Source organism: Panulirus ornatus, chromosome 33 (genome assembly GCF_036320965.1).
Source record: "Panulirus ornatus isolate Po-2019 chromosome 33, ASM3632096v1, whole genome shotgun sequence".
Classification (NCBI taxonomy): domain Eukaryota; kingdom Metazoa; phylum Arthropoda; class Malacostraca; order Decapoda; family Palinuridae; genus Panulirus; species Panulirus ornatus.
The window spans coordinates 24,685,215-24,709,383 of NC_092256.1; the positions used below are offsets into that span (position 1 = coordinate 24,685,215).

General features: G+C 38.9%; 2 protein-coding genes across 7 annotated transcripts in view; one reads left to right on the forward strand and one right to left on the reverse strand.

Annotated features, from left to right (window-relative positions):
- The window catches only part of Adk2 (Adenosine kinase 2), a 105,570-nt gene that overhangs the window by 22,524 nt on the left and 58,877 nt on the right, over nt 1–24,169 (forward strand). For 2 of the 6 annotated variants that reach the window (XM_071682055.1, XM_071682057.1), the window contains exon 2: nt 13,227–13,247. The exons of the other annotated variants lie outside the window; for them this stretch is intronic. In XM_071682055.1, coding sequence (XP_071538156.1) covers nt 13,227–13,247 — 21 coding nt within the window. The remainder of the gene's footprint in view (nt 1–13,226; nt 13,248–24,169) is intronic. 6 annotated transcript variants of the gene reach the window in all.
- Nucleotides 1,898–22,666, reverse strand: LOC139759654 (uncharacterized). Its single transcript, XM_071682054.1, has 6 exons — nt 22,086–22,666; nt 18,652–18,769; nt 18,304–18,523; nt 13,440–13,601; nt 3,517–3,711; nt 1,898–2,067 (listed from the first exon to the last, which is right to left on the reverse strand). The coding sequence occupies exons 1-6, from the start codon at nt 22,555–22,557 to the stop codon at nt 1,918–1,920; spliced, it is 1,317 nt and encodes a 438-aa protein (XP_071538155.1). The 5' UTR covers nt 22,558–22,666; the 3' UTR covers nt 1,898–1,917.

Genomic DNA, 24,169 nt, shown 5'->3' on the forward strand with positions numbered 1-24,169 from the left:
ACACACATTTAGACACCCCAGTCTGAGCCTTCGAGGAGGATGAGCACTCCCCGCGTGACTCCTTCTTCTGTTTCCCATTTTAGAAAGTTAAAAAAAAGAAATACAAGGAGGGGAGGATTTCTGGCCCCCCGCTCCCGTCCTCTCTAGCCACCTTTTTTTTTTTTTTTTTTTTTTTTTTGCTTTGTCGCTGTCTCCCGCGTTTGCGAGGTAGCGCAAGGAAAGAGACGAAAGAAATGGCCCAACCCACCCCCATACACATGTATATACATACGTCCACACACGCAAATATACATACCTACACAGCTTTCCATGGTTTACCCCAGACGCTTCACATGCCCTGATTCACTCCACTGACAGCACGTCAACCCCGGTATACCACATCAATCCAATTCACTCTATTCCTTGCCCTCCTTTCACCCTCCTGCATGTGCAGGCCCTGATCACACAAAATCTTTTTCACTCCATGTTTCCACCTCCAATTTGGTCTCCCACTTCTCCTCGTTCCCTCCACCTCCGACACATATATCCTCTTGGTCAATCTTTCCTCACTCATTCTCTCCATGTGACCAAACCATTTCAAAACACCCTCTTCTGCTCTCTCAACCACGCTCTTTTTATTTCCACACATCTCTCTTACCCTTACATTACTTACTCGATCAAACCACCTCACACCACATATTGTCCTCAAACATCTCATTTCCAGCACATCCACCCTCCTCCGCACAACTCTATCCATAGCTCACGCCTTGCAGCCATACAACATTGTTGGAACCACTATTCCTTCAAACATAGCCATTTTTGCTTTCGGAGATATTGTTCTCGACTTCCACACATTCTTCAAGGCTCCCAGGATTTTCGCCCCCTCCCCCACCCTATCATTCACTTCTGCTTCCATGGTTCTATCCGCTGCCAGATCCACTCCCAGATATGTAAAACACTATACTTCCTCCAGTTTTTCTCCATTCAAACTTACCTCCCAATTGACTTGACCCTCAACCCTACTGTACCTAATAACCTTGCTCTTATTCACATTTACTCTTAACTTTCTTCTTTCACACACTTTACCAGACTCAGTCACCAGCTTCTGCAGTTTCTCACATGAATCAGCCACCAGCGCTGTATCATCAGCGAACAGCAACTGACTCACTTCCCAAGCTCTCTCATCCCCATAGGGGAGAAAGAATACTTCCCACGTATTCCCTGCGTGTCATAGATAGAAGGCAACTAAAAGGGAAGGGAGCGGGGGGCTGGAAACCCTCCCCTCTCATTTTTTTTTTAGATTTTCCAAAAGGAGGAACAGAGAAGGGGGCCATGTGAGGATATTCCCTCAAAGGCCCAGTCCTCTGTTCTTAACGCTACCTCGCTAATGTGGGAAATGGCGAATAGTGTAAAAAAGAAAATATGTATATATCCCTTGGGATAGGGGAGAAAGAATAATTCCCACGTATTCCCTGTGTGTTGTAGAAGGCGATTAAAAGGGGAGGGAGCGGGAGGCTGGAAATCCTTCCCTCTCATTTTCAAGTTTCCTAAAGGAGGAACTGAGAAGGGGGCCAAGTGAGGATTTCCTTCAAAGGCCCAGTCCTCTGTTCTTAACGCTACCTTGCTAATGTGGGAAATGGCGAAGAGTATGAATGAAAGAAAAAATGAAATGAATATATATAATTTACACCTCTTTGTTAAAGACTGAAAAATGAAATGCTTCATAGATAAGTGGCCCAACATATATAAATGATATACTATATGATTATAGAATTACAAAAAGAAGGAGCTTTTTTAAGAAATTAATATGCAGCCTTGTATGAGCTTCAGTAAAGTAGATCAGCTAGATCAGAAGTGTTAGAATTCTTAGAATCATCATGAATGACAGTTTAGGTCAGGTAGGGGCATATAGAGCAGATACAGTGGGTTATATATTTATCATGAAGAGCAGTTTAGGTCAGGCAAGAGCATGTAGAGCAGGTACAGTGGGTTGCTAAGTAGCCACAAGATATTGTTGCAGCAGAGGGGATTCTTATCTGCGTTAACATAGCTCTCATAGTCGTTGTCGATGATCAGGTCCAGGATTGGCTGAAAGGGATAAGATGTTCATATGAATATGATGTACATTGTGGACAGATTCATAAATTAAGAGGGGGATATAATTTAAGTAGTTTAGTACTTCTACAGACATGAAAGATTGGACATGAAAAAGTTTTACAGACAGAACTCCTTTAGTGCTGTTCCATTTAAAGCTGTGTCATTGGGGTACAAATTTTCATGTTATTTTAATGCAGACTTTAGGAAAAGTCCCAGTAATGCACAGAAAAATTGTTTCAACTTTGGAGTTATCATAAGAAAAGCCTTTAGGCTTGTGCGACTGAAAAGTCTTTACGGGTTTGGTTTGCAACATTTTGTTGCAGCAAGTGATTACATGTAAACGAATTCCTGTGTTACTAGAGAGAATGAGAAAAAGATGTCATCATTTGATAAGGCTAATGGAAACTAAATGGTGCTTCAGATTAGAAGAGTTAAGCCAAAGTTCAGATGGAAGGAACCTCTAACAAGCCTATTTTGTGTGGGCACCTCCCTGAAGTGATAAGGTCTTTGGGGAGCAGTATTCATTCTTGTGTCTTCACCCTTGTTGATTTGTAAAAAGAGATGATGAATTTACATCACTGACAAGGAAGTAAGGTAAAAGATGTAGTGTTTTTTCTATTTTTGAACATGTCTCAACAGACTTTAGATGGCTTGTTCTTAGCCCAGTGACTCGCTTCCACTTCCATGGTTCCATTTGCTGCGAAGTCTACTCCCAGATATCTAAAGCACTTCACTTCCATTTTTTTCCATTCAAACATACCTCCCAATTAACTTGTCCCTCAACCCTACTGAACCTAATAACCTTGCTCTTATTCACATTTACTCTCAGCTTTCTTCTTTCACACACTTTACCAAACTCAGTCACCAACTTCTGCGGTTTCTCACCCGAATCAGCTGCCAGCACTGTATCATCAGTGAACAACAACTGACTCACTTCCCAAGCCCTCTCATCCACAACAGACTGCATACTTGCCCCTCTCTCCAAAACTTGCATTCACCTCCCTAATCACCTCATCCATAAACAAATTAAACAACCATGGAGACATCACACACCCCTGCTGTGAACCTACATTCACTGGGAACCAATCACTTTCCTCTCTTCTTACTCGCACACATCCTTAATAAATACTTTTCAGTGCTCCTAGCAACTTACCTCCCACACCATACACTTTTAAAGCCTTCTACGAAGCATCTCTATCAATCCTAGCATATGCCTTCTTCAGATCCCTAAATGCTACGTACAGATACATCTGTTTTTCGAAGTATTTGTCGCATACAGTCTTCAAAGCAAACACCTTATCCACATATCCTCTACCACTTCTGAAACCACACTGCTCTTCCCCAATCTGGTGCTCTGCACATGCCTTTACCTTCTCAATCAAAACCCTTCCATTTACTTTGTACCTATGTATCTTTTGGAATAAGATGTTCAGAACTTACCTGAAATACATTCTTATCCAGAGTATAGAGATCATTGTTGGACACATCAAGAAAACCAGGTTGATAGCTGCTGAATGCTCGGTCATCAATGTAGTCAATGTTGTTGTGATCCAGGTATATGGCTACATCAGGTGCAGAGAAATTAAATTGATTTTCTTGAATTTGTTCAAGATTGTTGTAGCCCATATCCAAGACCTGAAAGTCAGTACTTCTAGAACATGGAAGTTAGCATATTGTGAAATTTAAGGGTCTTTAGACAGTTGTTGATGACTTACAAGAGCTTTCAGTAAGAAATTATTTGAACAAAGTAATGAACAGACACATTATTTATGACAAATGAATAAGAATGGTAATTGTAAAAGTAAAACTTATAACTGTATGCACCTATGTTTGGGGTTAGTTTAGGGGTAGAAAGGGACACATAAAGTTATCCATGTGTTTATATCTGTGTCTGTATGTCTATCCTTGACTTTATATCCCGAACACTAAATATGATAAATTAAGGACCATGCCTGTGCATATTTTCATTTATTTTTGTTTATTTATCACAGAGTAAAGGTCATGGAACTAGCTTTGCTGAATCATGCTGGAACTAGATTAGACTAAGAGATTATGTCCTCAGCTTTGCACATGAAACCAATTTCTAAATCTTTATGTATGCTCAGATGTTTATCCTGAATTTTGCATACTGAAAACTAGCTCTGATGTGATTATTATTTTATGATTCCTAATATCAAAGTAGAAGATGGTATCAAATTACTCCTGTTATTTGTGTTGAAATTCTTTTTTAAAGTTTGATTTTGGATTCTAGATTTTGCACAGTCTCCATAACATTATTCATTCATTGGTCCATTTGTCCAAGCTTGAACATGTATGTGAATGGAACATTTGCTTATATACGTTTGCATAACTCTTACCTTGCATACTAACACAAGCATTACTTTATGATGATGGGTTATGATAAAGTTTAGTCATAATACTGAATGCATATGTTTGCACTTTCATAAATAATTTCATAAGCTTGCTTTATTATCCACAGTGATTATTAGAGAAACAACTGAGTTAAGTACCACTGTTGTGACGTATAGCCATCTGAGAACTTGTAATTTAACTCAGGTGATCTCAGAAATGTTTTTCCAAATGGACACTGACCTGTACTTTAAAAGCAGTTAAGCATCAGATTTCAGAGGCAGAATATAAGTTCTTTGGAATAGATTATTAGGTTTCTGGTATAAATGCTTGTATGCTGCTCTAGGTCTTATTACAAGGCGAGAAGCATCTGTCTGAATATTTGTTTGAATGGGACATCTGTTCAAAGGAAGCCTAGTCTACCCTGCCTTCTAACTATTCTCCTCCCCAACCCACACCCTGGGGGAAGTGAAGTTTAGATGCAAAAAGGCACTTGTATAAATAAGATTCAGTTTTTATAGGGATGCCTCAGAACTCTCTTAAGAAGTGACCAGAGATTTGAGGGAACAGAATGTGCTATTCTTTAATTTATCAGAATCATCTTTTATATTAGGAAAGGAACTTTTAAAGCTGCAGTCATTTCAGGATTTTGCCAGTTTTGATGTTATTATAACTCAGGAATTTGTGAACAAAGAAAGGCTTAATTATGATTGTCTTAATTTCAAGAAGCTCCAGCTAACTTATCTAATGAAAAGCAGATAAGAATGACTAGGCAGATGAAGAATGCCTTTTTTCAATGTTCTATAAGGTGTAAAGGTAGCATTACTGCTTAAAGAAATACACTATTTCCCTGCAAAAATCGTCCAAATGCCTCTCTCTTCTCTTTCACTAACAATCTTACTTATTCATCCCACCACTCACTACCCTTTCTAATCTGCCCACCTCACACGCTTCTCATGCCACAAGCATCTTTTGCGCACGCCATCACAGCTTCCCTAAATACATCCCATTCCTACCCCATGATGTGGTATACTGGAGTCAACGTGCTGTCAATGGATTGAACCGGGGCATGTGAAGCGTCTGGGGTAAACCATGGAAAGTTTTGTGGGGTCTAGATGTGGAAAGGGAGCTCTGGTTTAGGTGCATTATACATGACAGCTAGAGACTGAGTGTGAACGAATGTGGCCTTTGTTGTCTTTTCCTAGCGCTACATCGTGCGCATGCAGGGGGAGGGGTTGTCTTTTTATGTTTGGCGGGGTGGCGATGGGAATGAATAAAGGCAGCAAATATGAATTATGTACATGTGTATATATGTATATGTCTGGGTACATATATATATGTATTTGTGGAAATGTATAGGTATGTATATGTTTGTGTGTGTCTATGGACATGGATGTATATACATGTGTATGTGGGTGGGTTGGGCCATTCTTTCATCTGTTTCCTTGGGCTACCTCGCTAACGAGGGAGACAGTGACAAAGTATGATAAAATATAAATGTAATATATATGTATGTATGTATATATGGTTTGGGCACATGGAGAGGATGAGTGAGGAAAGATTGACCAAGAGGATATATGTGTCGGAGGTGGAGGGAACAAGGAGAAGAGGGAGACCAAATTGGAGGTGGAAAGATGGAGTGAAAAAGATTTTGTGTGATCGGGGCCTGAACATGCAGGAGGGTGAAAGGAGGGCAAGGAATAGAGTGAATTGGAGCGATGTGGTATACTGGGGTTGACGTGCTGTCAGTGGATTGAATCAAGGCATGTGAAGCGTCTGGGGTAAGCCATGGAAAGCTGTGTAGGTATGTATACTTGCGTGTGTGGACGTATGTATATACATGTGTATGGGGGGGGTTTGGGCCATTTCTTTCGTCTGTTTCCTTGCGCTACCTCGCAAACGCGGGAGACAGCGACAAAGTAAAAAAAATATATATATATATATATATTTTTTTTTCTTTTTTTTTTTTGCTTTGTCGCTGTCTCCCGCGTTTGCGAGGTAGCGCAAGGAAACAGACGAAAGAAATGGCCCAACCCACCCCCATACACATGTATATACATACACGTCCACACACGCAAATATACATACCTACACAGCTTTCCATGGTTTACCCCAGACGCTTCACATGCCCTGATTCAATCCACTGACAGCACGTCAACCCCGATATACCACATCGATCCAATTCACTCTATTCCTTGCCCTCCTTTCACCCTCCTGCGTGTTCAGGCCCTGATCACACAAAATCTTTTTCACTCCATCTTTCCACCTCCAATTTTGTCTCCCACTTCTCCTCGTTCCCCCCACCTCCGACACATATATCCTCTAGGTCAATCTTTCCTCACTCATTCTCTCCATGTGCCCAAACCATTTCAAAAAACCCTCTTCTGCTCTCTCAACCACACACTTTTTATTTCCACACATCTCTCTTACCCTTACGTTACTTACTCGATCAAACCACCTCACACCACACATTGTCCTCAAACATCTCATTTCCAGCACATCCACCCTCCTGCGCACAACTCTATCCATAGCCCACGCCTCGCAACCATACAACATTGTTGTAACCACTATTCCTTCAAACATAGCCATTTTTGCTTTCCAAGATAATGTTCTCGACTTCCACACATTCTTCAAGGCTCCCAGGATTTTCACCCCCTCCCCCACCCTATGATCCACTTCCGCTTCCATGGTTCCATCTGCTGCCAGATCCACTCCAAGATATCTAAAACACTTTACTTCCTCCAGTTTTTCTCCATTCAAACTTACCTCCCAATCGACTTGACCCTCAACCCTACTGTACCTAATAACCTTGCTCTTATTCACATTTACTCTTAACTTTCTTCTTTCACACACTTTACCAAACTCAGTCACCAGCTTCTGCAGTTTCTCACATGAATCAGCCACCAGCGCTGTATCATCAGCGAGCAACAACTGACTCACTTCCCAAGCTCTCTCATCCCCAACAGACTTCATACTTGCCCCTCTTTCCCAAACTCTTGCATTCACCTCCCTAACAACCCCCATCCATAAACAAATTAAACAACCATGGAGACATCACACACCCCTGCCGCAGACCTACATTCACTGAGAACCAATCACTTTCCTCTCTTCCTACACGTACACATGCCTTACATCCTCGATAAAAACTTTTCACTGCTTCTAACAACTTGCCTCCCTCACCATATATTCTTAATACCTTCCACAGAGCATCTCTATCAACTCTTATCGTATGCCTTCTCCAGATCCATAAATGCTACGTACAAATCCATTTGCTTTTCTAAGTATTTCTCACGTACATTTTTCAAAGCAAACACCTGATCCACACATCCTCTACCGCTTCTGAATATATATATATATATATATATATATATATATATATATATATATATATATATATATATATATATATGGAGAGAGATGGTGATTAGGGTGATTATTGGTACATATGCACCAGGGCATGAGAAGAAAGATCATGAGAGGCAAGTGTTTTGGGAGCAGCTGTTAGTGGTTTTGATGCATGAGACCGGGTTATAGTTATGGGTGATTTGAATGCAAAAGTGAGTAATGTGGCAGTTGAGGGAATAATTGGTATACATGGGGTGTTCAGTGTTGTAAATGGAAATGGTGAAGAGCTTGTAGATTTATGTGCTGAAAAAGGACTGGTGATTGGGAATACCTGGTTTAAAAAGAGAGATATACATAAGCATACATATGTAAGTAGGAAAGTTAGCCAGAGAGCGTTATTGGATTACGTGTTAATTGACAGGCGCGTGAAAGAGAGACTTTTGGATGTTAATGTGCTGAGAGGTGCAACTGGAGGGATGTCTGATCATTATCTTGTCGAGGCGAAGGTGAAGATTTGTAGAGGTTTTCAGAAAAGAAGAGAGAATGTTGGGTTGAAGAGAGTGGTGAGAGTAAGTGAGCTTGGGAAAGAGACTTGTGTGAGGAAGTACCAGGAGAGACTGAGTACAGAATGGAAAAAGGTGAGAACAAAGGAGGGAAGGGGAGTGGGGGAGGAATGGGATGTATTTAGGGAAGCAGTGATAGCTTGCGCAAAAGATGCTTGTGGCGTGAGAAGCGTGGTAGGCGGGTTGATTAGAAAGGGTAGTGAGTGGTGGGATGAAGAAGTAAGGTTATCAGTGAAAGAGAAGAGAGAGGCATTTGGACGATTTTTGCAGGGAAATAATGCAGATGAGTGGGAGATGTATAAAAGAAAGAGGCAGGAGGTCAAGAGAAAGGTGCAAGAGGTGAAAAAGAGGGCAAATGAGAGTTGGGGTGAGAAAGTATCATTAAATTTTAGGGAGAATAAAGAGATGTTTTGGAAGGAGGTACATGAAGTGTGTAAGACAAGGGAACAAATGGGAACATCAGTGACTGGGGCAAATGGGGAGGTGATAACGAGTAGTGGTGATGTGAGAAGGAGATTGAGTGAGTATTTTGAAGGTTTGTTGAATGTGTTTGATGATAGAGTGGCTGATATAGGGTGTTTTGGTCGAGGTGGTGTGCAAAGTGAGAGGGTTAGGGAAAATGATTTGGTAAACAGAGAAGAGGTAGTAAATGCTTTGTGGAAGATGAAAGCCAGCAAGGCATTGGGTTTGGATGATATTGCAGTGGAATTTATTATAAAAGGGGGTGACTGTATTGTTGACTGGTTGGTAAGGTTATTTAATGTATGTATGACTCATGGTGAGGTGCCTGAGGATTGGCAGAATGCTTGCATAGTGCCACTGTACAAAGGCAAAGGGGATAAGAGTGAGTGCTCAAATTACAGAGGTTTAAGTTTGTTGAGTATTCCTGGGAAATTATATGGGAGGGTATTTACTGAGAGGGTGAAGGCATGTACGGAGCATCAGATTGGGGAAGAGCAGTGTGGTTTCAGAAGTGGTAGAGAATATGTGGATCAGGTGTTTGCTTTGAAGAATGTATGTGAGAAATACTTAGAAAAGCAAATGGATTTGTATGTAGCATTTATGGATCTGGAGAAGGCATATGATAGAGTTGATAGAGATGCTCTGTGGAAGGTATTAAGAATATATGGTGTGGGAGGCAAGTTGTTAGAAGCAGTGAAAAGTTTTTATCGAGGATGTAAGGCATGTGTATGTGTAGGAAGAGAGGAAAGTGATTGGTTCTCAGTGAATGTAGGTTTGCGGCAGGGGTGTGTGATGTCTCCATGGTTGTTTAATTTGTTTATGGATGGGGTTGTTAGGGAGGTGAATGCAAGAGTTTTGGAAAGAGGAGCAAGTATGCAGTCTGTTGGGGATGAGAGAGCTTGGGAAGTGAGTCAGTTGTTGTTCGCTGATGATACAGTGCTGGTGGCTGATTCATGTGAGAAACTGCAGAAGCTGGTGACTGAGTTTGGTAAAGTGTGTGGAAGAAGAAATTTGAGAGTAAATGTGAATAAGAGCAAGGTTATTAGGTACAGTAGGGTTGAGGGTCAAGTCAATTGGGAGGTATGTTTGAATGGAGAAAACCTGGAGGAAGTAAAGTGTTTTAGATATCTTGGAGTGGATCTGGCAGCGGATGGAACCATGGAAGCGGAAGTGAGTCATAGGGTGGGGGAGGGGGCGAAAATTCTGGGAGTGTTGAAGAATGTGTGGAAGTCGAGAACATTATCTCGGAAAGCAAAAATGGGTATGTTTGAAGGAATAGTGGTTCCAACAATGTTGTATGGTTGCGAGGCGTGGGCTATGGCTAGAGTTGCGCGCAAGAGAGTGGATGTGCTGGAAATGAGATGTTTGAGGACAATATGTGGTGTGAGGTGGTTTGATCGAGTGAGTAATGTAAGGGTAAGAGAGATGTGTGGTAATAAAAAGAGTGTGGTTGACAGAGCAGAAGAGGGTGTTTTGAAATGGTTTGGTCACATGGAGAGAATGAGTGAGGAAAGATTGACCAAGAGGATATATGTGTCAGAGGTGGAGGGAATGAGGAGAAGTGGGAGACCAAATTGGAGGTGGAAAGATGGAATGAAAAAGATCTTGAGTGATCGGGGCCTGAACATGCAGGAGGGTGAAAGGCATGCAAGGAATAGAGTGAATTGGAACGATGTGGTATACCGTTGTCAACATGCTGTCAATGGATTGAACCAGGGCATGTGAAGAGTCTGGGGTAAACCATGGAAAGTTCTGTGGGGCCTGAATGTGGAAAGGGAGCTGTGGTTTCGGTGCATGACAGCTAGAGACTGAATGTGAATGAATGTGGCCTTTGTTGTCTTTTCCTAGTGCTACCTCGCACACATGAGGGGGGAGGGTGTTGTTATTTCATGTGTGGCAAGGTGGCGATGGGAATGAATAAAGGGAGACAGTATGAATTATGTACATGTGTATATATGTATATGTCTGTGTGTGTATATATATGTGTACATTGAGATGTAGAGGTATGTATATTTGCATGTGTGGACGTGTATGTATATACATGTGTATGTGGGTGGGTTGGGCCATTTCTTTCGTCTGTTTCCTTGCGCTACCTCGCAAATGCGGGAGGCAGCGACAAAGCAAAATAGATAAATCAATATATATATATATAAACATGGCGTCCTAGCTTCGTCTCTTCGATGTATATCAACTGACTGTTATATTTCTCTCTTGTGTCTCCCCCGATGATGTGATTGTTACACGAAAGTGCACTTGGGAACTTTTCGTGTTTCATTTTCCCCGTGGACTCATAGGAATATCTTGATCATGCACAAAATTGTGATCCTTTCCAATATATATATATATATATATATATATATATATATATATCTTTTGTTTCATACTATTCGCCGTTTTCCACGATAGCGAGGTAGCGTTAAGAGCGGAGGACTGGGCCTTTGAGGGAATATCCTCACCTGGCCCTCTTCTCTGTACCTTCTTTTGGAAAAAAAAAATATTTATACATGTATATATATATATATATATATATATATATATATATATATATATATATATATATATATATATACATATGTTTGAAGGAATAGTGGTTCCAACAATGTTGTATGGTTGCGAGGCGTGGACTATGGATAGAGTTGTGCGCAGGAGGATGGATGTGCTGGAAATGAGATGTTTGAGGACAATATGTGGTGTGAGGTGGTTTGATCGAGTAAGTAACATAAGGGTAAGAGAGATGTGTGGAAATAAAAAGAGCGTGGTTGAGAGAGCAGAAGAGGGTGTTTTGAAATGGTTTGGTCACATGGAGAGAATGAGTGAGGAAAGATTGACCAAGAGGATATATGTGTCGGAGGTGGAGGGAACGAGGAGAAGAGGGAGACCAAATTGGAGGTGGAAAGATGGAGTGAAAAAGATTTTGTGTGATCGGGGCCTGAACATGCAGGAGGGTGAAAGGAGGGCAAAGAATAGAGTGAATTGGAGCGATGTGGTATACCGGGGTTGATGTGCTGTCAGTGGATTGAATCAAGGCATGTGTATGGGGGTGGGTTGGGCCATTTCTTTCGTCTGTTTCCTTGCGCTACCTCGCAAACGCGGGAGACAGCGACAAAGAAAAAAAAAATATATATATATATATATATATATATATATATATATATATATATATATATATTTTTTTTTTTTTTTTTTTTTTTTTTATACTTTGTCGCTGTCTCCCGCGTTTGCGAGGTAGCGCAAGGAAACAGACGAAAGAAATGGCCCCACCCCCCCCCCCCCATACACATGTACATACACACGTCCACACACGCAAATATACATACCTACACAGCTTTCCATGGTTTACCCCAGACGCTTCACATGCCTTGCTTCAATCCACTGACAGCACGTCAACCCCTGTATACCACATGACTCCAATTCACTCTATTTCTTGCCCTCCTTTCACCCTCCTGCATGTTCAGGCCCCGATCACACAAAATCTTTTTCACTCCATCTTTCCACCTCCAATTTGGTCTCCCTCTTCTCCTCGTTCCCTCCACCTCCGACACATACATCCTCTTGGTCAATCTCTCCCCACTCATTCTCTCCATGTGCCCAAACCATTTCAAAACACCCTCTTCTGCTCTCTCAACCACGCTCTTTTTATTTCCACACATCTCTCTTACCCCCACGTTACTCACTCGATCAAACCACCTCACACCACACATTGTCCTCAAACATCTCATTTCCAGCACATCCATCCTCCTGCGCACATCTCTATCCATAGCCCACGCCTCGCAACCATACAACACTGTTGGAACCACTATTCCCTCAAACATACCCATTTTTGCTTTCCGAGATAGTGTTCTCGACTTCCACACATTTTTCAAGGCTCCCAAAATTTTCGCCCCCTCCCCCACCCTATGATCCACTTCCGCTTCCATGGTTCCATCCGCTGACAGATCCACTCCCAGATATCTAAAACACTTCACTTCCTCCAGTTTTTCTCCATTCAAACTCACCTCCCAATTGACTTGACCCTCACCCCTACTGTACCTAATAACCTTGCTCTTATTCACATTTACTCTCAACTTTCTTCTTCCACACACTTTACCAAACTCAGTCACCAGCTTCTGCAGTTTCTCACATGAATCAGCCACCAGCGCTGTATCATCAGCGAACAACAACTGACTCACTTCCCAAGCTCTCTCATCCCCAACAGCGACAAAGTATAAAAAAAAAAAAAAGATATATATATATATATATATATATATATATATATATATATATATATATATATATATATATATATATATATATATTCCACCTTTGTCTCGACAAGCTTAACAGTAATATCTGAAATGCACTAGAAGTTTCCCCGTTACACTGGTTCCCATGTCCTCTAGAAATTTGCATTGTGCGTGATGGCTTACATTTTGTCTTTTCTTTTCTCCTCAGAGCTCCAGAGATAGTGGAAAGGTAGTGTTGCTGTATTTGTGCGGTGCAGCTCAACAGTGTATTTGTCTTTTTTATGTGTGTGATTAGTTATAAATGTAGCATTCCAGAGCAAAGAATATGCAGACTTTTAGTCATAATTTTGTGAAGTATTGGTTGAGGGTATTTCCACTCAACTCTTCATTGTAAAGTGTTTAATATATCAGAAATCCTTACCATCAACTGAGGTAGATCTGCAAAAGCCATGGATGCAGTTCTTGTGATCTTATTTTGGTTGAGGAAGATTACATTCAGGTTTGGAACCCTGTTGAACACAGGAATTGCATTCAGGCTTCCTCCAGTAACTTCAAGCAGTTGAAGGCTCTGGAAGTTAATTAGCTGCAAAAGGATTTGTTTGTTAGTAGTAATGACAGTCATCAAGATAGTACTTTAGTAGTAATGATAATTACAATATTATTAATATGATTGATATGGTAACTAACAATTATGGAAGTTCATTTCTGAGACTTTGGTACATGACACCATATTATCTCAGATAACAGTATTTGAGAGGAAATTTGTATTTTTTATTGTGTTGGTTTGAGTTGTGATGATTTTTTTAAAAATGATTGTTGATGAGTATCATAAATACCACCACTTTTATGCTCTTAAAAAGCACTTAGGTGTTTCCTCCTTATTTGTTGCATTTGTGGTAGCCATGCTAGTTTGATTTTGCTCGTTGAACCTACTATTCCAGAGCATGGGACATTGAAGAAGATGCAAAATTTTCAATTGTTTGTTTATGAATTAGATGTCTCACAAACCTCTAGGCTGTGGAAGTATTGTAAACCCATATGATATTTGGTATTACTGTGTTCATTACTTGAAGATAAGCAGTCACTGAGTATTTTTTAATCTTCCAGCCACTTCAAGTATTGCATAAAAATTATGAATTATTGAAGTTTCACAATACACCTTAATCTCCATTAATGAGGAATACTGCAAGCATTTTTGCATTAAGCCAGAATTTTTCTGGGTCATTTAGTCATGCTATATCAATGAGTACAGTGAGTAGGTAAGTATGATGAAACATGGTTGATGGTTTTTCGTGACAGTGAGAATTTCCCCTGCTCTTATGTCATGTGTGTAATTACCTACTTTTGCTGTTATGGATATTAGATCTACATTCAGTTCCCTGGCCTTGAAATTTCTTCTATTTCATACAACTCTAAAGTGTATGGTCTGTATTCATTTTCTTCCTTTAGCATATTCCAGTCATCCATAACTCTTGTACTGTTGAGGTTTCTTATGTGATATCTTGCTATGACCTATGAATCTTGTCATTGCATCTTTGAAGGAACTGATCACTGCGGACATTATTTGATAGATTTTGAAACATTTAGTATGTAATCAAGTCACCTTTGTTTTGTATCTTTTCCATGGAGGATTTATTACCTCTTGCCTCTCCTTGTAACTCAGCTCTCTTATTATCAGTAGAGATCATCCTCGTTGCCTTATTGTTTACCTTCTTTGTTAGGGTGTATATATTTTTTTTTTTATTAAGATGACTAAACTTGAAATGTATATTCAAGTTTAGGTTTAAGTTAGGTTGTAGATAGCTGTTGAAAATTTCTTATCCCTGTGCTTAAATGCACTTAAAATATTAATCAGAGGAAAATTTTTCTCCCTAGCAAGTCCTCTATTGTAGGGTTATGGTGATAGGTTTGCTACTTTGTCACCCCCAAATTTCTTTCACTTAGATTCATTTAACTTATTTCATGTTGATTATGATCATATCAAGGCCTTTTTTTACGGTGTTCCATCTTCATTACTTTGCATATCCTTGGGCTGGACCTCATCAGCCATGAATATAACTATTCATGGACTTGTGCAATTTCATTTACATGTTTATGCATTTCTGATCATTTCTTTTTTTTGTTGTAACGGTAGAATCTTCCAAAAACATTTACGTATGAATCCAGTCCTTTAGATGAGTCAATAACAAAGATCAGAAATGATAATAAACTTAAGAACAAGCCCCACAGCATGCCATAAGTTACCCTAACCCACTAATAAAATGCTGCTCTTGATATGTTGACAATTTTTACCCTTTTACAGAGGTAGTTTTTGATTCACCAAAGGGGTCTTTTCCCAATTTGCCCACCTCAAAATCCAGTTTCTTTAGCAACCTCTTTTGCTAGCTGGTGTCAAATGTCTCTTGGCACTCCAGAAATGTACAAGCCACCCCATACATCTCTTTTATGAAAAACTTGGTTCCTAATTATAGATTTTTGGTAGTAGAAAAATTTGTTGATTAGTGATGTATAAAATCGGGGCATAGATGTACCTTTTCTTAACCTTATATGTTTATGTATAAGTACCTGTTTATAAGTTCTTGTTTTTGCAATTATAGGAAAGAGCTCTATACTCATGGGGCCCCATCTCTTGAACTTTCTTTACCATCAGGTAGCTTCTTAAACATGTGTATACTGCTGTCATGTACAGTTTCAATACATAGTCTGCTCCAACCGTCAACTACCCCTCTCACATGAAACGCTACTTCTTCGCATCCTTTCTAACAAACTTTTTGCCTTGCTTCTTGATGTTTATTCTGTAATTGCATCATATGAAGAATTATTTTCACTGTTTGTGATGTTCAGTTGACTTAGGAACTTAAGGCTATGATCAGAACATCCATATCTCTTTTCTCCTTCATGTCTGGCATATGTGTGGACCTCAGCTTCTAATTGCAGTTCATATTTCTGAGCTCAGTTACCATCTTATTACTGTATCCATGTCAGGACTCTTTCTTTTATGTCTTTGCACTTTTTTGGGTGTATTGACCATGCTTGAGAAGCATAGTCCAGTGTGGTCAGTGTTATGGATAGTTCACCGAACATTTATATATCTTCATACTTAAATGCAGTTATAGTATTTGCCAATATACAGTTTGCTTCCTTTATATTTCCTTTGATGTGGTGTTTTGATGACAGATTAGTTTCAACATTGACCCCTAGGTTTCTTTTGCATAAAGATGCCTGTAGCTTATTTCCCTTTAAGTAGTAATTGTACTGAGGCATTCATTTACCGGGTCCCATCCCCATTATTTTGCACTGAAATTTCTCACCCTTTTATGAAGCCAGATTTGACATTTGTCTTGATCCCATTGTAGCTGATGCAGTTACCATCGTACTTTATTGCCCTCATTACCTTGGCATCACCTGCAGACATACTGAGGTTGCCGTTTTGACAGGTCATTTACATGAATAGCAAAGGGCAAAGGTATGAGGCTCAAGCATGGTGGCTCCTCTGATGTACATCATTTGTTCCTCACCACAGAGGTAATTTTCTATCCACTGAAGGAGTATTCTTATTCCTGCCTAAAAATCAAAGTTTCATGCCATTTTCTAATGTAGCACACTGTTAGATGCATATGGCAATCCTGGAAAAGACTCTCCACCTCTCCTTCTTTTTTGTCTTAAATAGAGCCCACTCTCTCATAGAAATCTGATAGATTTATAAAACATGACTTCCTGTCACAGAGTGTTGTCTGATACTAAAGTAGTTTCTCCTTTGCAATTAGTCATCCATTTGCTCTCTTATTACCTTTTCCATTATTTTTATGAAGAAAATCATCAGAGTGAGAGAAGTCTGTAGTTCAATACAATTTCCCAGTCTCCTTTCTGAAAGATAACCAACATTTGCCCTCCTCCATTTCTTTGGTATTATATCTTCCTCTAGCATCAGACTGAACAATAATTCAAGTATCCTATTGAATACATTTACACACTTCTGCACATACAAATACCATTAGAATCATGAACCTTATATCAGTCAAGGCCCTTTAGTCTGCTTATGTCTCATTGCTTCAAGGACCTCCTACCCCTTCCATCTAACTGGTGTTGGGGCTGTAGTGTCTTCTGTTTCAAGACATTTATGAACTTGTCATTCATCTCCTCACATATTACTACTTCATTCTCTACAACTCTTCTCAGAAACCCTGAATCTTAGTTGCTCTTTAACCAAAAATTTACTAATCTTGAGTTTATGGAAAGGTTTTGGATTATCTCCTGCCTTCCATCAATTTTATGCTTACTTAAGATGATAGTTATTTTCTAATTTTGTAAGGTGGAATTCATAATGAAGGTAGCCATATTAAAATAGTTAATGCCTCTAAACAGTTTTGGAATTACTGCTTTATCCCTCTTTTTCATCATCTTTTTCTTTTTCTTTTTTAAATGCCTACAGATATTTTTCAAAACTTTTTCCATGGTATGTTTGCTTGTTGTTTATATATTTATAATGTACCAGGGAAGGAGGATATCAAAAAACTCTGCCATCTTATTAAAAGTGGGATATTATGGTAATGATGAATGACAGTATTATATCACTTTTGCTTGTAACATAAATGAAAAGCAGTTGCAAAATGTCATTGATTTTGAATTGTTTATTTATTTTTTCCTTCTTTGTTTTCAGCAGAGCTGGTTGCTTATTGGGACTATATCTGTTACAGTTGTTAAGTAAATCCTAGCAATTTATTGATTAGGTGGCTAAGAGCTCTTTAAACATTGTAGTAAAGCTGATGAAAAGCATGTCTTAAAACTAGATTTCTCACTTTCCCATGTCTAATTACCAAGTTCACTACCAAGGGAAATTGGGTCATTTCGAGAACCTTTTTGGGATGTAAGACTGGCATACATGTCAGCTGAGTGGGGGTAGGTATCAGCAGTATGATGTCATAGCTTGGTGCATGAGACTGCAAATACTGATTTCAAATGATTGTAAAACTTTTTAAGCTTTTTTTTCTCTGACTGACATCAAGACACTTATATTTGTTCCATGCATTAAGTTTAATTGTGGCTAGATTTGCACAGTATGTGTTTTCCCCACTCATCTGATGTAACCTGATTTGCTAGTGAGAGGATTACATGAAAGATGCGAGCATGTAAAGAGCATAGCTATTAATTACATGATTTTCATAAACTTAAGAGCTGACTTTTTATGTGGAAGATTAAATTTGATGGTATACTATTCTCCTAAAGGTGCATACTTAATGTGAACATATCTATTTATTTTTAGTGACTAGACTGATGAAGTTTACCTGAGTAAAGGGGAAGACTCGGAGCTGAGGGTTCCAAGTAAAGCTTATTTTTTCGAGAGTGTTCTCACTGCCGGTAAAAGCTTGAATCATTACTTCCTCAACGGCTGTGTTCTCCACATAGATTTCTTGAAAGGAAACTGGACCAAACATGTTGTCCAAAAATATGGTTTGATGGGGTGCAAAATGGTGTGGTACACTGGAGAGAATGAATTTCTTGAACCTGTTAATGAAAATGGTAATTTTTTGTTTGTTTCCTCAACTTATTTACCTACTAGAACACTTGATATGATTTTTCATCAGAGCTCAGTGCGTATGAATATTACTTTTGTATGAATGACAAATAGTTACTTAGTTAGTGGGAAGGAGACGCTGTGGAACAGATGGTGAAGTTCTGTGAAGCTGGAGATGGCTGAACAGTTGATACTCTTTTCACATGGGTCACATGTGCAGGGAAGGAAGCTCTCAGCTGAAAGTAGTAACTTATGCTTTATTTCATTTGGATGTGCCTCTGTCTATTGTTTCATGTACAGTGTATGACATTTGCTACTGGGGCACCTATGTAGAATAATCTCCAAAGAACAGAGTATAGAGGGAGTGATCTTTAGTTGATATAAGGTATTAAAGGAAGTTTAGGACAGTAAGAACAAAATCTTATCTTAATTTCATAGGGGCCTTGGTAGGAGAATATAGGTTAAATGTTTATTTGTCTATGCTTTCATTGATTACAAAAACAGTTGTGCTGATTTCTTCCATGTTTGGCACATTTTCATACCTCTAGGATGTGATAAACATTGTTAAAAGAATTATTTGGTTCAGTCTTCCTTGCACTTAGAAGACAAGGTGAAAATCTTGGCTTATACTTGGAAGACAAGGATGTTCATATGTCTGTAATTTTAGAAGATAAATTTGATTATGACTTTTAGTCTGACTAGGCTAGATATGCGTGATGTATGCACATTTCCCAAAACTTACAACAAATAAGATACAAATCCAAGTCTGTTTTAAAGTGGTCATTCTTCCACTACATATTGATCAAGCACAGTCACACTGCCAGAGGACAGCTGATGCAGAGATTTACTTTCCATAGTTTGTTAATGTGTAGCCTCCCAACTGTATGCTCTATTTAGTCGTGTTTGTTTTTGTGTCATATGTTCCTTTACCGATTCTATAAAGTTATATAACTTATAACAACTGGTAGTTGCTGGGGCATTTTGTAATGTAAAGCATTTGTTAGTTTCTTTGGCATAAGACAAAGCATTTGGTATTTGCTTTGATACATAAGATATAGCACTTCCTTAGATTATGAAATAAAGAATTGGTCTTTTGGTTGTAGTAGAAATATGATTTTGAATATATAAATCAAATGGCCCCCTTTTGTATACTGGGAACTTAAGTAATAAGAAAGAATGTGAAAGTGAGCTGAGCCAGGCGAGGCCAACCTTCACCTAAACTAATCATATGATGCTAATTTAGGTAAGTTTATTAAGATGTATAGTACAAAAGTAAAATTGAAAGGCAGGCCATCTTGTCACATTCAGGGAACATAATTCACATTTTTTGTGACAATGGTTTCCTGAAATTATAGATTTCCAAGTATATTACATTGAGGGGGTACTAGTATCCTTGAAATTTGTGGCAGTCCACCTGTAGGGTATACTCACTCAGCTGCCTTATAACATCCAGGATCAGTGAGTGGGGACTGTTGCCCATAATGGTTTCATAGGTCGCTGAGAAAGTGATGGAGAGAATTATTGAGGAAATAAGTGAAGAGAGAACAGCCAAACATCACATATTGTCTAAATTACTGGAAAGTTAAATCCAGCACATTATTTTTCTTACCTAAATAGAAATACATACAAGAGTGTGTTCTGAACCACAATACATGCTACTGTAGATGAGAATTCAGCATATTTGATATCAATAGGAATAATGTAACATGGGAAGAATTGAGTGGTGAACAGCTGTCTGTAGTGACATCTGAGTGGTAAAACACCAGTGTGTGAGATACTTGACTGTAGAAGCATTTTAGATATATTGTGAGACATTTTAGTGAAATAAGAATGTAACAGGTCTGGGACTAGAGTATGAATAGTGCTTCCTTTATGGAAAGTGTGATAAGTAGCAGACCCTCTGAAAAAGTTACAGCTCACTTAGTGTAGTAAAACAGACATACCAGAAAGAACTGGAAAACACACACTGACTGTAAACAAAGTATATTGAACATGATTTTGGATAGATAACGAGGAAGGGTAGTGCCATGAATGGATGGAGGCAAGCAAGTATGAATATGTGCATGTGTATATCTGTATATGTACATGTTGATATGTATGTGTACGTGCGTGTGTGGGCGTTTATGTATATATGTGTATATGAGAGGATGGGCTCTTCTTCGTCTGTTTCTTGGCTCTGCCTCACTGACGCAGGAAACAGCAATCAAGTGTAACCATGATATATATATATATGTGTATAGTTGGGGTGTGAGTTTGAAAGGAGAAAACCTGGAGGAAGAGGTGCTTTAGATACCTGGGAGTGGAGATTGCAGCAAATGGAACCGTGGAAATAGAGGTGAGTCATAGGGTGGATGAGTTGCAAAGGTGTGGAAGGAGGTAGTGGTATCTGGGAGATCAAAAATGGGTATGTTTGAGGGAATGGTAGTCATAACAATGTTTTATGAATGCAAGGCATAGGCTATAGATTAGGCTGTGTGGAGGAGGATGGATGTGTTGGAAATGAAATGTTCAAGGCCAGTATGTGGTGTGAAGTGATATGTTCTAGTAAGTAATGAAAGGGTAAGAGTGATGTGTGGTAATAAAAAGATTGTAGCTGAGAGAGGTGAAGAGGGTGTGCTGAAATGGTCTGAACATATGGAGAGAATGAGTGAGGAAATGTTGTAGCTGAGAGAGGTGAAGAGGGTGTGCTGAAATGGTCTGAACATATGAAGAGAATGAGTGAGGAAAGGTTGGCAAAGACTGTGTAGGTATCAGAGGAGTGGAGGAAGCAAGGAGGATGGAGAGACTGAATTAGAGATGGAGGGATGGAGTGCAAAAGATTTAAAGTGATCGGGGCCTGAACATGATGGAGGGTGAAAGGCGTGCATGGGATAGAGTGAATTAGAATGATGTGGTATACCAGGGTCGATGTGCCATCAGTGGACTGAACCAGGGCATTTGAAGTGTCCAAGGTAATCCATTGAAAGGTCTGTGGAGCCTGGATGTTTTTAGGGAGCTGTAGTTTTGGTGCATTACAAGTGGCAGCTAGAAAATGGATGCGATTGGTTTTGGCCTTTCTTTGTCTTATCCTGGCACAGCCTCGCACATGTGGAAAATGGCAGTCAAGTATGGAAATATTTATTTGCAGATTATGTTCATACTGACCACTGAACTACATGTTTTTTATTGTAATATTTTTAATGTTTTTTTTTATGAGATAAAATATTGAGAAAATTGGCTATTAACTCACCGTAGAATATTTAGATTTTATGAGATTATTATGTCTGTAGGCTCTGCTGCTCTAAAGAGATTTTTCTATAGACTTTTAGTCCTAACTGACTTAATATGAATAACATGGAAATTTATTCATACTTTACCATTTTTCTGGAAACTAAGGAAAAACATATTTTCTATCAGTCACCTCTGAAAGTACTTTGTAGACAGTGATAAAAAAGATTTAAGAAAAACATGTAAATGATAAGGTTTTTAGGGTGGCCGTTTAGATAACACGGGTTGCGGTTAAATGAAATCCAGTATTAGCATTGTTTTAAGACAGCAAGTTTTCTTACCCACCTTTCGGACAGAGAAAGAGACAATTGACACTCCTGTTTGATTGGATTTGCAGCATAAGGGAACTCTGGTGGGTTAGTTTCTCCTCCTCTGATATCATCCTTAGTGTGCCTGGAAGTGTTTTCTGCAGTTTCCCTGTCAGTTTAAGGCTCTTTTTTCTTATATTGTCTATTCTGCTTCTAATGCTCCTCACTGCTGACAGAGGTCTCTCCTGAAATTCTATGTTGTCTGTGGTATCTTCTTTGGAGGAATTCAGTTTGCTCTGTTTGGGAGTTTTTGCTTGCAGACTACACCTGATAGTAGTATCGTGTTTCTTGTTCTTGCCTACATGCTGAAGGATTTCAATTTTGTTTTCTTCAAATGATGTGCCAAAAAAGGGTGGCATGTTATAGGATTGGTGATGCACAGGCATTACAGGGTTCATAAAAACTCCAGTAACACTGAAAATCACTAATATACAAATTACTTCCTTCATTTTCTTGTTTGTAAGAACAACAGATCCAGGTGCTCAGTGTTTGATATGTGTCCTCAGTTAATGGAACTTGTGATATGCATGCTGTTGACAAGGACTTTGTCTTTATAGTGTTGATAACATGGCTGATGTCATGGCTTGTGGATAATGAAAGATAACGCCACCTTCACCCTATAACCTGGTCTGTAGATGCCATTAAGACAAGTAATCTTATCATCATTAATTTCTGGGTAATTTGATAATGAATTAGTGTTTCAGTAACTTCATTAAGTTTCATATTGTGATTTCATTATTCAGTAAGCATATGAGTGTACTTGTTTCTTTTTTGCATTGTTAAGGAAATGACATCAGTATAATGAAAGTGAGTGAAAATAAGAGTAGGGACCTCAGTGCTACTTAAGAATGTTAGATATAATTAGCTTATATACTTATTCTTTCTTCTCTAGTTAATTCTTAGAAAGCATGTGATAATCCAATATTTTTGGGTCTTTATGATTTACAGTAATTCAGTTAAATTTTTAGTTTTCTTTGAAAATTTCTACCTGACAATTATTCATGTTCATCTTTTTTGTTATATTTATATTTATATATATATATATATATATATATATATATATATATATATATATATATATATATATATATATATATATATATATATAAATGCAATTGAGTGGGAGATGTATAAAAGAAAGAGACAGGAGGTCAAGAGAAAGGTGCAAGAGGTGAAAAAAAGGGCAAATGAGAGTTGGGGTGAGAGAGTATCATTAAATTTTAGGGAGAATAAAAAGATGTTCTGGAAGGAGGTAAATAAAGTGCGTAAGACAAGGGAGCAAATGGGAACTTCAGTGAAGGGCGCAAATGGGGAGGTGTTAACAAGTAGTGGTGATGTGAGAAGGAGATGGAGTGAGTATTTTGAAGGTTTGTTGAATGTGTTTGATGATAGAGTGGCAGATATAGGGTGTTTTGGTCGAGGTGGTGTGCAAAGTGAGAGGGTTAGGGAAAATGATTTGGTAAACAGAGAAGAGGTAGTGAAAGCTTTGCGGAAGATGAAAGCCGGCAAGGCAGCAGGTTTGGATGGTATTGCAGTGGAATTTATTAAAAAAGGGGGTGACTGTATTGTTGACTGGTTGGTAAGGTTATTTAATGTATGTATGACTCATGGTGAGGTGCCTGAGGATTGGCGGAATGCGTGCATAGTGCCATTGTACAAAGGCAAAGGGGATAAGAGTGAGTGCTCAAATTACAGAGGTATAAGTTTCTTGAGTATTCCTGGTAAATTATATGGGAGGGTATTGATTGAGAGGGTGAAGGCATGTACAGAGCATCAGATTGGGGAAGAGCAGTGTGGTTTCAGAAGTGGTAGAGGATGTGTGGATCAGGTGTTTGCTTTGAAGAATGTATGTGAGAAATACTTAGAAAAGCAAATGGATTTGTATGTAGCATTTATGGATCTGGAGAAGGCATATGATAGAGTTGATAGAGATGCTCTGTGGAAGGTATTAAGAATATATGGTGTGGGAGGAAAGTTGTTAGAAGCAGTGAAAAGTTTTTATCGAGGATGTAAGGCATGTGTACGTGTAGGAAGAGAGGAAAGTGATTGGTTCTCAGTGAA

Excerpts from the sequence above, each read along its gene's own strand:
- LOC139759654 (XM_071682054.1), bottom strand. The coding sequence starts at position 22,557 with ATGAAGGAAGTAATTTGTATATTAGTGATTTTCAGTGTTACTGGAGTT. Across the intron at positions 13,602-18,303 it reads GAGTCTTCCCCTTTACTCAG|CTAATTAACTTCCAGAGCCT; the intron begins GTAAACTTCATC and ends ATCCTTTTGCAG. Across the intron at positions 3,712-13,439 it reads CAGATCTACCTCAGTTGATG|GTCTTGGATATGGGCTACAA; the intron begins GTAAGGATTTCT and ends ACTGACTTTCAG.